This window comes from Olea europaea, chromosome 17 (genome assembly GCF_002742605.1).
Source record: "Olea europaea var. sylvestris chromosome 17, O_europaea_v1, whole genome shotgun sequence".
Taxonomy (NCBI): domain Eukaryota; kingdom Viridiplantae; phylum Streptophyta; class Magnoliopsida; order Lamiales; family Oleaceae; genus Olea; species Olea europaea.
The window spans coordinates 12,484,247-12,505,176 of NC_036253.1; the positions used below are offsets into that span (position 1 = coordinate 12,484,247).

General features: G+C 34.2%; 1 protein-coding gene across 1 annotated transcript; it reads right to left on the reverse strand.

Moving 5' to 3' along the window:
* Window positions 1-8,876: 8,876 nt before the first annotated feature.
* Window positions 8,877-15,079, reverse strand: LOC111366365 (enhanced ethylene response protein 5-like). The gene is made up of 10 exons (XM_022987130.1): window positions 14,780-15,079; window positions 11,731-11,864; window positions 11,561-11,654; window positions 11,079-11,443; window positions 10,450-10,537; window positions 9,909-9,985; window positions 9,755-9,829; window positions 9,565-9,670; window positions 9,260-9,423; window positions 8,877-9,138 (listed from the first exon to the last, which is right to left on the reverse strand). Exons 1-9 carry the CDS (start codon window positions 14,945-14,947, stop codon window positions 9,292-9,294), a joined length of 1,239 nt encoding a protein of 412 aa, XP_022842898.1. The 5' UTR covers window positions 14,948-15,079; the 3' UTR covers window positions 8,877-9,138; window positions 9,260-9,291.
* Window positions 15,080-20,930: the final 5,851 nt, after the last annotated feature.

The following is a 20,930-nucleotide window of genomic DNA, read 5'->3' on the forward strand; positions in this document are numbered from 1 at the left end:
TGGATTCCCTTGACTTCACGGATTTTGATGTCTGTATCGAGTGTATCAAGGGAAAATAGACCAAAACAAGGAGATTAGGTGCTAAAAGAACTTCAGATGTCTTAGAATTGATACACACAGATATTTGTGGACCATTCCCTACAGCTTCTTGGAATGGCCAACAATATTTTATATCATTCATAGACGATTACTCACGTTATGGGTACCTATATCTCATACATGAAAAGTCTGAGTCACTGGACGTGTTCAAAGCTTTTAAAGCTGAGGTTGAGAATCAACTCAACAAAAGGATAAAAAGCGTTAGGTCTGATCGTGGTGGTGAGTACTACGGCAGATATGACGGATCAGGTGAACAATGTCCGGGACCATTTGCTAAATACCTAGAGGAATGTGGAATAGTCTCACAATACACCATGCCGGGATCGCCTAGCATGAATGGTGTAGCTGAAAGACGAAACAGAACTCTTAAGGACATGGTAAGAAGTATGATTAGTCATTCCACCTTATCAAAATCACTCTGGGGAGAAACATTAAAGACTGCAGCTTATATTTTGAACAGAGTACCAACTAAGGCTGCTGCTAAAACACCTTATGAACTTTGGACAGGCAGAAAGCCTAGTCTAAAGCATTTTCACATTTGGGGATGTCCAGCTGAGGCTAGGCCTTATAGGCCACATGAAAAGAAATTGGACTCCAAAACAATTAGCAGCTATTTTATTGGTTATTCTGAGCGATCCAGGGGCTATAAATTTTATGATCCCACGCTTAAGTCAAATTTTGAAACGGGAACCGCAACATTTTTTGAGGATGTTGAGTTTGGGGAGAGAAATAAGGTTAGAGACATTGTCTTTGAGGAAGAAGTTGAGGAAGGATCGGTTTCGATTCCTACTATTGCTTTTGACAATGTACAGGTTTCTATACCTGTTGTTGATCAAGAAACATATCGAGAACCTCAACCAGACAATGTTGAAGTACCTCCCATCCAAAATGAGGTAATTATTCCAGAAATACAAACTCAACAACCTCAAGAGCCAATACCATTAAGGAGATCCACGAGAGAGAGGAAAAGTACTATTTCAGATGATTTCATAGTATTTCTCCAAGAACATGAGGAAAATAATGGAATGGTGGGAGATGATCCAATCAATTTCCATCAGGCCATGCAGGGTTCTAACTCTCAAAAGTGGATTGATGCCATGAATGAGGAGTATAAGTCTATGCAAGACAATAAAGTTTGGGATCTTGTCCCATTACCTGAAGGTGTGAAGCCCATTGGTTGTAAATGGATTTTTAAAACCAAGAGGGATTCAAATGGTAATGTGGAAAGATATAAGGCTCGTCTTGTGGCTAAAGGCTTTACCCAAAAGGAAGGTATTGACTTCAAAGAGACTTTCTCTCCAGTTTCAACGAAAGACTCTTTAAGGATAATTATGGCACTTGTTGCGCACTTTGACCTTGAGTTACATCAGATGGATGTCAAGACGGCGTTTCTCAATGGCGACATTGATGAGATAATCTATATGGTGCAACCAGAAAACTTTGTGTTAGGAGACTCAAAGAAAATGGTTTGCAAATTAAAGAAATCCATCTATGGGCTCAAGCAAGCTTCCCGTCAATGGTATCACAAATTTCATCAGGTCATTATCTCATTTGGTTTTGAGGTAAATGTCGTTGATGATTGTGTTTATCACAAGTTTAGTGGGAGTAAGCATATTTTCCTGGTTTTGTATGTTGATGACATACTGCTTGCTGCTCACATATAGCAGATCAGATCAGTTAGAGATCATAGGGTACTCCGATTCTGATTTTGCTGGATGCCAAGATAGTAGAAGATCCACATCAGGTTATATTTTTCTGCTAGCTGGAGGAGCTATTTCCTGGAAGAGTACTAAGCAGACACTCATAGCTTCTTCTACCATGGCAGCAGAGTTTGTAGCATGCTATGAGGCATCTAATCATGGAATATGGCTGCGAAATTTTGTCACTGGGCTGCGCATTCTGAATGGCATAGAAAGACCACTAAAGTTGTATTGTGACAACAACTCAGCAGTTCTATATTCTAACAACAACAGGAGCTCATCTAAATCAAAACATATTGACATTAAATTCCTGGTTGTGAAGGAAAGAGTACAGAGTGGACAGATTTCTATAGAACATATTGGAACAAACTCCATGATTGCGGATCCGCTTACTAAGGGATTACCACCCAAGGTCTTTCATGAGCACACCGCTCATATGGGTGTTGTATTTTTTGAGGATATCATGTTTTAGTGGGAGTTTGTATTCTTATTGCTTTATATATGTTTAGTTCTTTGAACACATTTATGTATTTGGATATTTTCTGTACAGAAATAAAGTATTCAGTTCATTCCACTCTGTTATTATGTTCAGTACTGATCTCACTTAAGAAATAAGGTTGGACCAGTTGGAAATAGACATGTTCGGATCACATAACATGTAATTTCCATGCTACACTCTCATAATTGATCTATGTCATTTGGTTGTATGGGTGTACGTGACCATTGATGGATTTAGTCACGCTAAATGTGACGAAAATCGCTTTGATCCTACATCGATGTAACTAATGGACGAGATTGTTTGGAAATACCTTTAATAACTATAGCACAATTTTGAGCTATAAGTCTGTGCACATTTATAATGTAACATGTTTGGCCCAGTGGGAGATTGTTGAAAAAAAATTCCAACTTAGGGGCCACACATGTACATTTATTAGAATGTGTGGTGCTATTTTAAAGTAAATATAGTCGATAAAGTGATCCATTGGATTTAATTTTGGACTAATGGGTATTAAATTTTATGGGATTAAAGTGTAGAGATCAGAAGGTGTTATTTTGAATTGATGAGGGGCCGATTTGAAATAACTTAAAGTTAATAACTGCCAATAGCAGTCATTTTTAAAAGTGGTTATGATCCCCAATTTGAACGTGATTTTCTTGGGAAAATATCTCTGCATCCCCATCAACAGAGACTTTGAAGAAAACCAAAAGGAAGGAGAATCACGTATCAATTGGAAGATCAAAACCCAATTAAAGCAGTAAGATTCATGGATCAAGGTATGTTTCCGCACTTTTTGTTGTCTCTTTGATTTCAACATGGAATTTATGATTTTATGAAAGGATTTTATGAATATGGTTCCTTTCAAATTTATGCAACAAATGGTTGTTGAGGAAGTAGCGATATTGAAAGGAACCGAAGCTTGTGTTGCACACAATTTTCCTTAAAACAGATTCGCTCCCACTGTGGTACAAGAAGATTGACAGCGTTTGTCTTTCATGATATAAAAGTTGAAAGTAGTTGACTAGTACTTCGTCACTACTTTAGGCAAACTAAGAATGCTCATAATTTTATAATCAAGCTAAAACAAAGAACTAAACTATTTAAGTTACTAAGAACTAAACTCTTGAAACAAAGAGAAGAGAGAAACTTAGAGCGAGAAAAGAACTCTCAAATTTTTGGTATGAAGAATAAGGAAAATAACACCTTCTTATGTAGTACTAGGATTAGAGAGGTTTCAAATTCTTAGTTAATTTTGTATTTAACACAAATAATATTACAATAGCCATGAATGAATTGTAACCACAAATTGATTATGGAATTGAACCAATTCAAATACAAAATAACTATAGAATTGACTAAACTTGAAACCTATGAATTGTTGTTACAATTTCATTTAACTTTAATATATTGTTTTACAACAATAAACTTGTAGGCTACCAGAGATTTTCTGTTCCTAGGGTTCCGCTCTGTCAATTAGCTTCGTGTAGAGTATGAAGACAGGTTAGGAACAACAAATCTCTTTATGATAAACAAATTCATTTTGCAAGTTCGTTATCCATAACAAATACTGGGCTTGAATGCAGGAATTAAGCGATCCCTTGTGAAATGTGTTGGCGATTTATTTGAGCTGCATTCAATCAGAATCGCTAGACTATTAGCAGTCTGCTTCAATTTCTCTTCTGAGTAAGCTTCCGAAGTTTATTGTTTGTGGTAGAGGCGATTTTACTTTCTATCGGTAACTTTCTGGTGTTGCGGTGCCTGTGCTAATCGTTGTAGGGGATTTCAGGGATTTTACTTGTTTTGCAAAGGAGCTAAAATATATCTTTCAACTAGGTTGTTTGTTTTGTGAAGTCTATATTTCAATTGGGCTGAGGTCTTGTTTTGGGCTACTAATATTTGGTCTGCCTGGGTGCTTTGGGCTGTTTTAAGTTTTTATTTAATTGTCTGTAATTATTTGATCGGATGGTAAGCTGTGATTAATTTTGAGTTATCATGTAAGGAGAAAATTCAATTATTTGTTTTTATGGAAATTTTTGCTCGAGAATTTCAATTCAAGATGTTTGTTAAGGGTAAGTAATTGTTGGGTCATGTGGATGGATCATTTCAAGCTCCTATAGATTCTAAGTAGCTTAGTTCATGGGAGAATAAAGATGCTTGGATTGTTTTTTAGCTACTGAGTTATATTGAACTATATATGGTCAACAATCTCGTTTGTTCACGGCCACTAGGATATGTGGGATTGTCTTCAACAAGTTTATTATCAAGATAATTTTGCACGAAAATTTCAATTGGAATTGGACATTGGAAACTATCGACAAGGGAATCTATCAATTGAACAATTTTATTCAGGGTTTCTTAATTTATGGAGTGAATATTCTAGGTTGGTACAATCTAAACTACAACCCGAGTTGAAAAATGCACGCATTGGATTAATCAACTTCAATCTTGCTTGGAAGAACTTTCGAGTGAAGAACAACGTCTCGCCTCACAACTTGACATTAATCAATATACTATTAGTACTGAGATGATTAACGTGGTTTACACTGTTAAGGTACAGGACGATCCAGATCTCTATAATGTTACCATTGCAAGGAGTTGGGACACATTGTAAAACAATGTACCAAGAAATTTTGCAATTATTGCAAAAAGGAACGGCATATTATTAATGAGCATTGTGTGCGATCTAAGAATCAATCACTTCTGCTTTCCATACTACTGTTCAACCTAACCATGAGACTACATATTCCGATCATGTTGCCACCTCTAGTACTTCTTCGACCCTTACATCCAAGCATGTTCAACAGATGATTGTTTTCGCTCTCTTATCCCTTGGTCTTCAAGGTAAGAATCCGCTATGTACCTCTTGTAGGTTAATTAACTCTGCCACTCCCAATCACATGATCAGCAATATGACAGCTTTACATAATATTCGTAAGTATGATGGAGAGCAACGCATCCATATAGCCAATGATAGTGCTCTTACTATTACTAATGTTGAAAAGTGGAACCTTGCTCCACTAATGATTTTGTATCTTCTCATTTGTCTATCAACTTAATGTCTGTTGGTCAATTAGTTGACGATAATTCTTCTCTTTATTTTGATCACAATGGCTGTCATGTACAAGATCAAGTGACAGGGCAGGTGATAGCAAAGGAGCCTAAAATGGGACATTTCTTTCCTCTTCAGTCATTTTTTATTTCTCATTCTATTCATGTTGGTTATTCTACGATTGTTATTAATAGCCATTTGTCGCATAAAAAATTAGGACATCCCAATTCTATTGTCTTGACACATTTAATAAAGCATGGTTATTTGAGTAATAAAAATAAGTTTTCTTCATCCCACTTGTATTTTAATTGTGCATCTTGTAAACTTGGTAAAAGCAAATCCTTAGCATTTCCTTTAAGAGGTAGTCGAGCTTCTATGTGTTTTTTAAATTATTCATACTGATGTTGGGGTATGAATCATGTTCTTTCTCATGTTCAGTACAGGTTCTTTGAGACATTCATTGACAATTATAGTAGATTCACTTGGGTCTTTTTTCTTCGTTTTAAGGCTAATATGTTTTCTACCTTCCAAACTTTTGTTACCTATATGGAAACACAAATTTCTACATGTATTAAGATCTTGCACTCCAATTCTAGTGTAGAATATATGTCTCGTGATTTTAAATCTTTCCTACAAAAGAAGGGCCCTTTTTCACATCATTCTTGTCATTGTATTCCCAAGAATCGATACCTTTTAGATGTTATCCATACTCTACTGCTTGAATTTTCTGTTCGTACTAGATTTTAGGTGGAAGCTTTATTTACAGCTGTATATTTGATAATCGTTTGCCATGCCTGACCTTGAATCTTGATTTCCTATTTTATCGTTTATTTGGTATTCATTCAGATTATAATTCTTTGCACCTCTTTGAATGTGTATGTTTTGTTCACTTACCTCCCATTGAATATCATAAACTTGCTGCTCAATCTGTTCACTGTACTTTCCTTGGTTTATAGTAATTCTCACAATAAAGGATTTGTATGTTAAAATGCAAATATTAACAACCTCTATATTTCTAGAAAAGTTGTTTTCTCTAAAAATCAATAATTTTTTTCCTCTAGTCATAATCCGATTACTTCTTCTATTTCCCTTCCTTCTTTTGATGATGTATCTGGAATAGTTAATCATTTTAAACCAGGTATTGTGTATCAGCGACGATGTCTATAACCTCTTCCTATGTCTAATCAAACACCTGAATTTGTGTTACATGAGCCTCGTTGATCTACTCGAGTCACACGGCCACTAGATAGGTATGCTTTCTCACATAGTGCTCTTTAGGACACTCTTGATAATACTGTTGTACCTAAAGTCTTACTCTTGAGCTTCTACTCAAGAATGTTGATGACAGGCTATGAAAGACAAACTTCAGGCTCTCCAAGATAATCACACTAGGGATATCATTACTTGTCCTCTTGGGATCAAGCCTCTGGGTTACAAATGGGTGTACACTGTCAAGTTGCACGCTGATAGATCTATTGATAGATATAAAGCTCGTTTGGTGGCACTCAAAGATCGCCAGGAGTATGGCATTGATTATGAGAAAACATTTGTTTTGTGATCACTATTATCTACATAGTTGTTGCCACTGCAATTTCGAAAGGATAGCCACATCGCCATATGGATGTGAAAAATGCATTTTTGTATGGAGATCTAAAGGAAGAAATATATATGACTCCTCCATTTGGCGTGTTCTCTTCACTATCTACTGAGGTTTTTCGCTTAAAGCGATCCTTATATGGTTTGAAATGGTACCGCGGGCTTGGTTTAAGAAATTCCGCTCTACTCTTCTGGAATTCACTTTTACTCATAGTCAGTATAACTCTTTTCTCTTCTTTTGCACAACTTCCACTGGGATGGTTATCCTTCTTGTATATGTAGACGATATTGTGATTACAGGTTCTAATCTTTAGTTGATTCAGCAACTCCAAAAACAACTCATCTCTTCTTTTCATATGAAAGATCTTGGTCTCCTATAACACTTTCTTTGACTTGAGGTCCAACATTCTTCATTTGGCATACTCTTGCATCAGCATAAGTATCCGCAAAAGCTACTCTCATTAGCCAGTCTTCAGTACAGTAATTCGATTCTTACACTTATGAAGGTCAATTTAAAGTTGTGCTACGAGGGTGGTGATTTCTAATCAAATTCCTCAATGTATTGGTAGGCAGTTTGAATTATTTGACCATTACTAGACATGATATTTCCTTTATTGTCGAACAGATAAGCCAATTTATGCAATCTCCTTGCCAGACCCATTTAGCTGTTGTCTGTAGTCTTCTTCGATATCTCAAAAGTACCTCTAGTCGCGATTTGGTCTTTTCGTCTAAAACTTCTTCACAGTTGGTGGGATTTTGTGACGTGGATTGGATTGGTTGTGTTAATACTGATCGTTCTATCACCAAGTGGTGTATGTTTCTTAGTGGTACCACTATCTCTTAGAAAAGTAAGAAGAATGTTCATGTCTCTAAATCTTCCACTGAGTTTGAATATCGGGGCATGTCGTCAGCCTGTTCTGTAATCATATGACTTCGAGGCTTGTTGGAAGAAATTGGTATTCCACAACTTTCTCATACTCCTCTCCATGATAATAATGCTGGCTATTCAAATTGCTAGTAATCCAATCTTCCTTGAGCATGTCAAAAATATTAAAGTGGATTGTCATTCTATTTGTGAAGCGCCTGATCTCAAGAGATTTATCTTCTCCTTGTCTCTATTGAACATCAAACAGTTGCTGTCCTTGTCAAAGCTTTATCTCATCATCACCATTAGTTTATGATTGACAATTTGATACTTCTCAATTGCCTAGCATCAATTTGAAGAAGATGTCAATGGATTGTCAAATTATAGACTATTTGTGCTTATTTCTTTAAATTGGAGATTTGATTGTAAATAATCACATTATTTCCTAGTATAGAAGATTCATTGTAAATTACCTTATTTAGAATCGGTAATTCTTATATTTGGAGGAAAGCAAAACTTCAATTGGGGCATTGGAGCAAAATCATATTACTGACACTTACATGTACTAAAAACTTATTCATTGCTCATTTCTATTTTATCTATAGTTTAAACTAATTATGAACAACGTAAAAACATGCTTTAATAGCCAAATGAATATTCATTTTATAATGTTCTTATACTATAAAAAATTTAAACTAAATTCGATTAAAAATACGTATTAATTTGTAGTCTTATTTGACAATCATTCAAATATCTTTTCGATCATTTGATATTATTTATTTTGCCAAACACCGAATACACACTTTTCCCTGTGTGTAGTTTTAAAATGCACTATAGTAGAGTAGGTCAAACAAATAATAGTATTCGTAGATGGTTAGTTTCTTGAAGGCTGGAATGCCAACAAACGTATATTATTAAATTCAAAAATTCTTACATTTATATGGAAGCTACTTATTTCATATGAGCAGCCGTGCGTGGAAAAGTGGTTTCGTTACCCTCTTGAATAACAATCAAGAAGATCTCATGAAAATTAACTTGGCCAAACAGAGCTCTCCGACAAATTTGAAAGAAAGGGAATAAATTATCAAACAAAGTGAATTTATAAAATCTATTTGTTGATGACAATGTAGAGCGCTAGCAGAGGCTGCAACATTACCCCCATAAATTGATGCTTTTTTCCAGATCAATTAAGACCATAAATCAAGAAGCTAAGAAAGTCATTACTTATGTTACATCTTCATACTCGAGAGAAGGCACTCCTATTATGTCAGTGTTACCTTGAATTATGCTTATTGTACACTTCTGGTTGACATTTTCTTTGACAACACCCCTACAATTAGGAGATTTGGTCATTGATTGGAAAAAGTGCTGTTAAAACCAATGTACAAAATTCTGCTAACTCACGTGACGTCAAACTTGATATACATGTAGCATGATTAGTGTTACCTTACCTTGGGAATCAATTTGAAATGCACTATAATCTCTATGAAGTGACAGGTTTTCCATTTAGTCTGGGGAAAGGATCTTGCTTGCTTAGAACAACCACTTTACTCTTGTGAGCAAAATACCCCTTCATCAGATTCTTGTATATTAGAATCGAAACTATGCACTCTACCTGCACAACCACCCAACACACCAATTAATGTATCGAAATAAGAGAGAAATTGTGGCTGCCACTCAACTAGAGATGCTCAAGCCATATACTACAAAACAACTAAGCCTTGTTTACTCAATCAGTGCAAAAATGAAAAATTACCTCGTCAACATCCATATCCATCTCAAGCCATTTTAATGCCTTGACAATAACATCTAACTTGATCTGGTGAGCTTTATTTGGATCTTTCTGTTTCTGGATGAGGTATCTACAAACAAAGGGTGAAACAAATTGGGTAATACGACAAGTTTTTTCGTTTAAATTAATGAGGCTGTGTGCAATGGGAACTTACATTTTCTTTATCAGTCGTTGGTAAACTTGGAGCTCTAACTTCTCCAGGACAAGATACACACCAGATCTTAAGAACCTGTTGATGTAGAGGTTTCAATACTTAGAAAGATGGTAGTGTTATAACTGATAGTACAAGAGGAAGAAATTTCAAGTACCTGTCTTCATGTTCTTCAAGGGCATGTCTTAGAAGTCGCAGATCGCCTCTTTTAAGAGCAAGCACAACATTGTTGTACTACAAAAGAACAAAATGATAAAATGGCGTGTTATACAGCAGTGGTAAAAAATCATATGTAAATTTCACTTCTTTTGGACTTAGGTTTCTAAATTTGTTTTTTGCGTTCTTCGCTTCACACTTAACTATAAGATATTATCTGCGATTGTTCACTGGATAATGGTTTCTGATAAATTGCATAATTATAGACGAATGGAATATTAATTAGCAACGTTTGCTTTAGTGATGTATTTCTTTAGTTGCTTTGCTACTAAATGATTTTAATAGAAATTCAAAATAATAAAAATCAAAAAAACAAAAACCATGTTCTGACAGAGGGGAGAGAGAGAGGAGGAGCGTAAGGAAACTGAAAACTACCACACGCACATCAAATTTTTAAACATACCAAGAGACCCTTTAAGGTGCTCTTAATAAAATATTATAATATTGTATGAAAAACTAAAGAGTCAACTGACAGGTCATACCTCAGTTAAGTTAAACTTGTCAAGAAGTGAATTCCATGGTAAGATGCCTATTGAGAGCTTCACAGGTATCAGATATTTCAGAATCATCCTATCAAACGTGAAAAAAAAGTTAGTACTTTGAGTATGCATAGACTCAGCATTACTCCTTACCTCTACATCAAATATTTGGAAACACCAGAGCAAACTTTAGCAGCCAAGATTCAGAAATAGAAAATTTTGATAATAATCAGTGGATTTAAAAATAGGCATATTTGACGATAATCAACAACATGAAACAAGGAATAATGTACTAGGTCAGTTCTGAAATTTTAAAAGAATGGAACAGGATATGATCATTAACAATTCCCCATCATATTCCATGAAGATATATTCATTAAAAATTTCATTAGCATTTCTCAATCATAAGGACATAAATAAAACAAAATTGAACCCATTCCAATTCCAGATCCTACCAATGAGCATTTCAATGACTCGTTGGCATAAAAGGAAAGGAACTGACGTATACACTAAATAAACAAGAAACAAACTAAACGAATTGGCCACTTCTCTTTATAGTATCCTAAATTCTGGTCTGGATTCAGGTTTTCAAAAGATATTAGACAAAAAGTAAAAGCACGACCTAATCAGACCTTATATTTGCTTCTTTCAGAGGACTGCAATGAGTTAATGCGTAAGATAATTTATGGTCAGCAGCTGGAAAGTTCTCATTATACACCTCCAAACGACCAGTGTAATACATGTAGGTGACCTTATCCCTGGCAGGAAACTCCTCAAAGTCAAAAATCCTAGCTGTTTCAATGCTTCTTATCACACTGCGACATAGGTGGACAGTGCCGAGCTTGAAATAAATTTTAAATAGCTGGCACGTTACATATAAAGCTCCAACGCGTTTTGGTCCTTTTCCAGCAAGAACGCCAAACACTTTCATGAGGAAAGAGCCAGCACCTTTCAATTTCTCTGGGGATTTCCCTATTGAAGCCAACTCTTTATCGGCCTTCAATTACAACAACATAAATCAGTTCCTTTCATGCCAGTTTCTGTGTGACGTTACACATGCACTTGCAAAATGTATTCACAAGGAAACAGTGGGGGAAATATATGTAACTCTTACCCGCTCAGCAAGAATCCTAATTTCATATGCAATCACACATAAGGCTTCCAAAGCCCAAGCTGATTCCCAATTTCGGAATTCCTGAACAAAAGCACTGTAATTCTCCACCATTAGCACTTAATTATTTGGGAAAAGTTCAGATGCAGCTAATTCAACCTAAAAATACATACTTGGCAGCTTTTTCAAAGGCCAGGTAAGACTCGACCAAATTTCTTAGTCGATAACTTTGCAAAGCACGGAATACAGGGACTATAATGTCTGCATACTGAGAGCTCTCAGATTGTCTAATAATTCTGTTAGCATCCTGTTGATATGAATAGCAAAGTCAAGGGAAATGAATAGCCATAATTAAAAAGGAAAATGCCAAGCTTATAATAGACATCTCTGTCCTCACAAGTGTAATAAGGAAAGTTCTCAATACAGTATCAAATTTTCACAGTAATAGCTCCACTGAACGAAAGATATTACATGAGTAATTGTAGTTCTAAAAGACTGATATGACAAAAGTAAGGAATAGAAATATAATAGGAAACTCTTAGTAATTCTGGATAAGGCTTTCAAATACAACCACATATCCTATGTACCACAGGAATACCTATTCTGCTAGTGAAAAAGACTAGAATAATTTCACTCTAAAACATAAAAAAGCCTAAATATGAGAATAGGTATTTATGTATGTACATTTTCCTAAGCTTATCCTTTCTTCTTTTTGCTATGTTTTTCTAAATTATTTAATAAGCCAAAGCCAGCCGCAGGAAAAATTCAGGGCATGAGATAATATGCCCCACTCTATGCCACATCTTCACTCTACTTGATTTGTCATTTGTAACTCCCACAGAGTGGAGGATATGACATAGCTTGAATGGAACAATTTGACAAGGAGCTGCGAAGCATATCCCAAGTCAGCTTTTTGTGCTTAAATTTACGGTTAAAATGAAAAGTCCCAGGATATGGCATAGCTTGAATGGAACAATTTGACAAGGAGCTGAGTCAGCTTTTTGTGCTTAAATTTACAGTTAAAATGAAAAGTCCTCCCCCCCCACCCCCACCCTTCTTGCTAATGCATTTCTTTTATGTGGTAGTCTTTTTCAACTCTAGTAAAAGTAATTATTGAGCCACTAGCATTTGGATTCAAAGGGGTTTTCCACCATTGCACTTGGAAACTGCAAAAGACCATATTTCATGGTAAAGAGGTAATCTATGGAGATTAGGTAGCATGGTGCAAAGGTGCAGATTTGGGATGTAGGACAGCTGTAAATGTTAAAGTGATCAGATATTTTAATTTGGATTAGGAGCAGAAAAATATGCACGCGTGAGATGTCCAGGTTATGTAGAAGACCTTACCCTAAAATAAATTTATGAAGTGCACGTATGCACACATAAGTATACTAATGAGCTATTCGAAATTTATTGGCTTTTGAAAGGGGATTTAATTAGCAAAGATAAAGGACTGCCAACAAAAAATAGCATCTATGTACTGCTTTGATCATATTAAAAAGGAAAATTGCAACCTCCAACCTCATCCCTAATTCCCTTTCGCTCCAACCTTTTGCTTCTTGGCTTCGTTGTCCTTGACTTTTTCATTTTTTCATGTTCTTGATTCCTAACAACGGAAATTGTCCAAAAATTCTTTAACTTGCCGTGTGGGTTGGGCTGTAAATTGATTGGATATGGACCGACTGGTCTGAATCTGCCCACATCCGATTCAATAATCCAACGGATATTTGACTATTAAATCCATATCCGATTTGCTATGTTAGCGAATAACGGATCCAATAATCATATTCGAAATATTTTACACATATTATTTTTTATTGGAAAGAAGGAATTCTCAATCACAATACAAAATTTATTATAATATATATTAATTTTTATTGAAATTTGATGGGTTTTGACATTCTTCATTAAAAGTCAAAGTATAATACAAATTTCAAAATGAAAAAAATGTGTAATAAATTATGTTATATTATATTATTATAACAAATCGAATTAGATTGTTATTGGATCAAATTGAACTATATCCTCTTAGAATACCTAAACTTAAATAAATTAATCCAGAAAAACTAATAGACTTCTTTGACTGCTCAAAATTTAAAAACACTATTAATTGGAACAAAGACTTTGCATAAAACTAAACAAAGACTCTTCGACACTTTGACTAAGACTAATAATTAATTTGCATCACTAGACCCTAAATCCATCTCCCATTAATTCATCGGATTCGGATCAAAATTCAATCCATTGACAGCCTTACATGTAGGCCTCGCATTATGAAAAAGGAAACAGTGTTATTGTCCTGACACTATATAATCTTAAGTAAAAAATATAAATTACACAAAAAATAATCAAAAAAAGAAAAACAGTCATCTTCCTCGGATCCCCCATTTACCTGCCAAACCCTTCCACGACCGCACTTCACCAGCCTACCACACATAGAACCTACCTGCAAAGGCCTCCTGCAGCCGCCCATTTTTCACTGTGTATTATGCATCTTCCGTGGGTTGGATAAGTGCCTAAGAACATGGGTTTGATTGCTTACCCATATTTCTCCTTCATTTCTTTTATTTCTTCTAGACAGCATTTACAATTTATGGACAAACGTCTCACTTTCGAATATCAAAATGTTATCCATCTTTCACCAATATAAGGCACGACATTTTAGTCACTTCCACCTTTCAACTCATACATTTAATTACTTGAATCAATCCATACTTATAAGCCAAATACTTTTTCCCAAGCCCATATCACCACATTTTGGATAAATGTAAAGACGTAGGAAATCACAAGCCCAATCATTACATATGTTGTTCTTGTGGAAAAGATTGAACCGCTATCCAGCAAAAGTACTAGTTTTGTGACAGCAAAATATAGATCCAAGGCAGAACATAGATCATAAAACAACAATTGTTTATTTTTCTATATATTGTGAAACATATTATGCTATGGTTGGCTTGATAATTGCTCCTATGACACTGTTGTATTCTGGAATGGGAAATCGCTGCCAACATGTAATTATTACAAATACATTGAGCAGAACTTGTAAGGAGAGATATTCAATTTGCTAATAGTTAGCTACGTTTTCTTGTTCTCCCGTATCAAGATTGACACCTAACAGTTAACTAACGAGTATGCACAACAGCCCCTCGCATAATCCCTAGAATCAAATTCAAAGACCTGAATTTTCTAGAGATATAGAAGAGTGAAAGAAGGAATAAATACCTGGAAGGTGTTGAGGGCGTCGGCAAGGAATTGAAGAGAAGAGTCGGAGGAGATGGAGAAAAGGCGGCTAAGAGATTTTCCGTCCTGAGATGAAACGGCGTCGTAGAATCGGTTTAGGTACTCGGCGATTCGACGGTGGGCTTCTCCCATGCTCATATACGCTGCCATTATTGCTGCTGCACCACTGTAAACGATCTGTATCAGTGGCTGCTATGTAAGACGAAGTGTTTATACGCCGTCGTATGTGGGAATGAGTTCTGATGGCCTCCACTCAATCTCCTGTCCAAGAGCCTTTGACCAAATTTTTCAAAATAAAATGCAATTTATAACTAAGAAAAGACTATTTTAAACTTACCTTGCCCCGTTTGGTAGCCATTTTTTTCAAAATGCATTTTTCTCTCTTTTCTTTTTAATCATACATTTTTTATTAAAATAATATTACACGTAAATTAAAAAAAATTTCTTAATTTTCAACCACACATTTCACGTCAATTTACTATTCTAAAATGCATTTTTATATAAAAATGACTATCAAACATTGTAAAATTAAATTGAAGAAGAAATTGGGACTTTCCTCAAATTAAAAATTGAAAACATTCTTCATTACCAATTGAAAATTGAAAACCCTCTTCTCCTTCAATTCCCAAAAACTGTATTTTTCTTCAAATTCACAAAACTCATCTTCTCCTTGATCTCAAAAATCATATTTTCTCATTCTTCTTGTGAGGACGGCGATTGTGGAGGATTTTAAATTGAACAAAGACATTGATATCTACTAAGGCGACGATCGTTGAGGGTTTTGAGATTTGAAATTTGTATTCTTCTTTTCCAAACCTACGATGAACTCCCATTTAGGATGTTGGACATTTGTGTTCACATGAATTCACACATTTGGTAAAAATCAATGTAAGTTTTTCGTATTTTGAAATGTTAAAATAACTGGAAATGTGTTTTCTCAGAACTTTAGATATCATTCTAATTGCATCTAGATGTGTGGACATGGAAAAATTTTAGTACCCATTTCATCCCATGCTTATATATTATGCATTTGTTGTTTTGGATTTTCTCACAAAGAATGCTAGTAGCCAAAAATGAAAAAATGGAAGGACATTTCATCGGGATCCATAAGTTGGTTTTATTATCTTTTTGATTGATTGTATTGCTTGCTAAAGTTATTTTGTGAAAATTTGAGCTACTGAGCTCTTGATTGTATTACTATTTTGAATTTTCTCACAAAGAATGACAGTTGTCAAAAATGAAAAAATGGAAGGCCATTTCATCAGGATCCGTAAGTAGATATTATTATCTTTTTGATTCATTGTATTGCTTGCTAAAGTTATTTTGTGGAAATTGAGCTCTTGAGTAATGGATAAATTGGGTTAGTAGAATAATTGATCTTTTCTTTGATTATTGGATACCTTATTCGTTTTTGTGTAACAATGTCATTACAAATGTTCTTTTTTTTTTTTTTTATAAAAGTGCTATATTTTTTTATATAGATTTAACTAACGTTTATAAGCTTCTTATAATTGATCAAACTTATTCACCATTTGTTTCTATATATTTATAATTGAGGTCGTTTATAAACAGTTTCCAAGCATAATAGAAACAGTTCAGTTGAATGAAGTTGTAAATTTACTACTAATTTAGAAGATTATATTTGAACATTTTGATTGAATGAAGTTGTAAATCTACTACTAATTTAGAAGATTATATTTGAACATTTTGATTTTGTTTTTATTTATTTAATAACATAGTCACCATCTGTCTGAATATTTTGATTTTATTTTTATTTATCGTTGCCATGTGTCTACTATGGTGGGGAATTCGTGTATTATTTTCAATTTAAATATCAGCAACTAGCCAAAAGTGTTGTTTGTCTCCCTCATCTAGAAAGAGATCTGTGCTTCTACTTGCCCCCAGGGCACATTTCCAAGTGGTAAAAGGGGAAAGTGGAGAAATCCAACTTTATTTGAGGCTACCGCGTCAAGGGTTCGAATCCTGAAATATGGATTTGGCTCTTGGGTAAGTGCAAGTGTACAAGCAGCCTTTCACCCTGTACCCTTGGAGGCATAACCTGCGATTTACCTCCCTCACGATACTCTAGGGTAGGGACGGTGGGAGACCCTTAAGATTGGGGTTCAACCTTTTTAGATCTGTGCTTCTACTTTGTTTTATTGTGCAGGGAATTGTACAAGGCATTGAAATCCAATGCTCACGTGGCATAATAACAAGACTACTTGTAAAGTAATATTCACATTCAAATATTACTCAAGTGATTACAAATATATCAAGGAGAAGTTTAAATATGTGAAGGTGAAAGATATTCCTCGGCAAAGATATGAGTAAGGTTGACTAATATTATATTTGTTAGGTACTATATTAGTTTAGTATTGAGAATTAATGTAACTGCACAATAATTCTGAAGATTTAATTGTCAAATATTACTTTGAAGCACATAGAATTTATGCAAGCAGAGATGGATGTAAATGCAATTCGCTTGAATCGTGTACCGATGTGACAGTAAAAAATTGGCTTTAGAGTTGTTGGTATGAAACTTCAATCCTTAAATTGTTTTTTATTATTTCATTTGATGTTTTGAGGATATTCTGCAATTATTTTATTTTATTTGTCTAGAGTAGTTGAATTGAAGTTTACATATTTTCAGGATTTTGAAACTTTCGAGTTAAAGTATTATACATATTCAGGATACTGATATCGTTCCAGATCAATAAAACAACATTTGGGTCCTTATGACAAAATATAACTACTACTTCATGTAACGACATAAACTTCATTCCTGAGACACAAAACGATATTGATGTCGTTCTAGTACAAAAAATGTACTGATTCATATAACGAAATTGAAATCATTTATGAGATACAAAACAATAATGATGTCATTTCAATACGAAAATTGGACCGATTCACATAATGATAATAAAATAATTCTCGAAATACGAAACGATATTGATGTTGTTCTAGTATGAATATTACACCTATTCACATAACGACATTGAACCGTACCTGAAACACAAAATGATATAGATGTTGTTCCAATACGAAAGACATTTTATTAATTTTCATAGCGACATTAAAGTAGTTATAGATCAATAAAATGATATAGAATTCATTATGCCAAAAATTTCACACAGCACGAGCACAACGTAGGGAGCCATGCGCGTCTCCAAGGGACCATTTGCTCTTGAGTAGTAAACAAATTTTCTTGGGTTGACATTTTGGTCCCCAAACTTCCGTCTTCTTTCAGTCGAGACTTTCTTGTGCAATTTCCAAAAACGATAACAAACCATTACTATCAAAGCCACGAAACAATATAACGACATCCATACTGTTTTATCACAAAATGATATTGATATCGTTCCATTATAAAAAATGCACAAATTCACATAACGACTAGTGATGGCAACAGGGCGTAGACCAGCCCCGTTGGCCCAAACACTGCCCCGTCCAGCGCCCGCGCTTGGTCCCACCTTAGACTGGGCAGGGCGGGGCAATTTGTTGCCCCATTTAATTTTTTTTACATTTTCAAAGTTTCGAATTATGTTATTATTAGAGAATAATATACAAATTTAAAATGAGTTTTTAACGGGTAAATTGTTTAGAAATAAAATTATTTTTATTTATTTTTCATTTTTTCTTCTTAGGATGCCAAGTCCCGCCCAGCCCCGTTCGGGGTGGATTTTTTTGCCCCGTTCGGGACGGGGCAGGGCGGATTTTTTTGCCATCCTAATAACGACATTGAAATTGTTAATGAGACACAAAACAATATTGACGTTATTCCAATACGAAAAATACATTGTTTTATAGATTTTCATAACGACATTGAAGTTGTTATAGATAAAATAAAATGATATATTATTCATTACATCAAGAAACTTGTACAGCAAGCACAACATACAGAGTCTAGCGAGCTCGTCCAAGGGACCAAACTTTCATCTTTGTTTTAGTAATTTAACAATATTAATATCGTCCTGTTTAAATCATAACCAAAGCGACTTAGATATCGTTTCCTTTTATACATAACGAGAGTGATATCGTCATGTATCAAACCTATGAAATAATATAATGACGTCCATATTTTTTTAGTAGAAATTTGACGAGTTTGAAATCATTTCAGTTCAAATCATAACTATGACGACATAAATATCGTTTATTTTCATATAAAATGACAATTATATTGTTTAGGCAAAAAATAACTATTTGACTATTCACGGCAACTTGACATGTCTTCAACATACATAAGATGACCAAAAGAGGTAATCAAGCATGTTGATGCCACTCGAATGGCTTAGAAAAATGAACAAAGATACTTTCTTTTTATTGGAATAGTTCGAAGGTTGTATACAATCATGGGAAAAGAAATGTTCTCACAGTTTCTTTGAGTGAGATCAAACCCACTTAATGACCTATTCAGATCGTTTTACATATGTCGGATGCATGTTGGGTGAATGTGGACGATCGAACCTTCGTTTTTAACAGAAATGATATAATTATCATTTTATAAAAACTAAAATGATATATATGTCGTTTTAGTTATGATTTAAATTGAAATGATATCAATGTCATCAAAATTGTATTGAAACTAAAATGATATCATTATGTAGCGAACCACAAAATCACATAATGACTTCCATATCGTTTTAGTACAAATTTGACAAGTTCGAAATCGTTACAGTTCAAATAATAACTAAAACGACATAGATATCATTTCTTTTCATATAAAATTTTATCATATCATTTTGATTAAGAATAACGATTCGATGGTACCTTCAATATACGTAGAACAATCGAAAGACGTCATCAAGTGGATTGATGCCACTCGAATGGTTAGAAAGAACGAACGAAAATACTTCTTCCCATCGGAATAGTTCAAAGGTTATATACAATTGTGGAAACACAAATGTTCCCATAGTTTTTTCGAGTAAGATTGAACTCACTTGATGACATATTTCGATCATCCCACATATGTCAAATACATGTCGAGTTGTCATGGACGGTTGAATCGTCATTTTTAGCAGAAATTATATAATTATCATTTTATATAAACTAAAATGATATATATGTCATTTTAGTTATAATTTAAACTAAAACGATATCAATATTCATAAAGTTGTATTGAAACGATAATGATATCGTTCTGTAACAAACCATGAAATCACATAACGATGTTGATATCGTTTTAGTAAAAATTTGATGAGTTTGAAATCGCTCCAGTTCAAATAATAACTACAACGACATATATATCGTTTTTTTCATATAAAACGTTAATTATATCATTTTGACTAAAAACAACAATTCGACGATCCAAAACTGCCTAGCATGCCTTCAATATATGTAGGATGATTGAAAGAGGTTGTCAGGTGGGTTGATGCTTCTCGAATGGCTTAGAAAAAACGAATGAAAATACTTCTTCCTGTCAAAATAATTCGAAGATTGTATACAATCGTGGGAACACAAATATTCCCATGATTTTTTTTTGAGTGAGATCAAACCCACTTGATGACCTATTTGGATCGTCCTACATATGTCAGATGCATGTCGAGTGGACATGGACGATCGAATCGTCGTTTTTAGCAGAAACGATATAATTATCGTTTTATATAAACTAAAATGATATATATGTCGTTTAGTTATGATTTAAATTGAAACGATATCAATGTCATCAAAATTGTATTGAAATGATAATGATATCATTATGTAGCAAACCACAAAATAACATAATGACGTCCATATTATTTTAGTACAAATTTGACGAATTTGAAATCGTTCAAATTCAAATAATAACTACGATATCATTTCTTTTCATATAAAACATTAATTATATCGTAAGTTTGATACTTATGACTTTTATAAATATCACAAAACATCCTTATCTTTCAATGTCTTTGTGAAAAAGCCCCTACTTTTCATTTTTGGCATTTTCGCCCTTATATAGAGCAAAATGTCATTTTCATCCATTTTTAACAATTTTACCCCTATATTCAAATAAAACAAAAAGGAAAGAAAAGAAAAATAAAGAACTAATTGCAATCATAGTCCCAAATTTTCTAAAAATTACCAATCATTCACTATATCCTTATCTTGGTCTACAACTTTTCGTCCACACCCGAAAACAAACAAACTTTCAAAT

Coding starts and splice junctions, on each gene's coding strand:
- LOC111366365 (XM_022987130.1), bottom strand. CDS start 14,947: ATGGCAGCGTATATGAGCATGGGAGAAGCCCACCGTCGAATCGCCGAG. Junction 11,655..11,730: donor GCCTTTGAAAAAGCTGCCAA/GTATGTATTTTT, acceptor GGAGAATTACAG/TGCTTTTGTTCAGGAATTCC. Junction 9,424..9,564: donor TGGATATGGATGTTGACGAG/GTAATTTTTCAT, acceptor GTGGTTGTGCAG/GTAGAGTGCATAGTTTCGAT.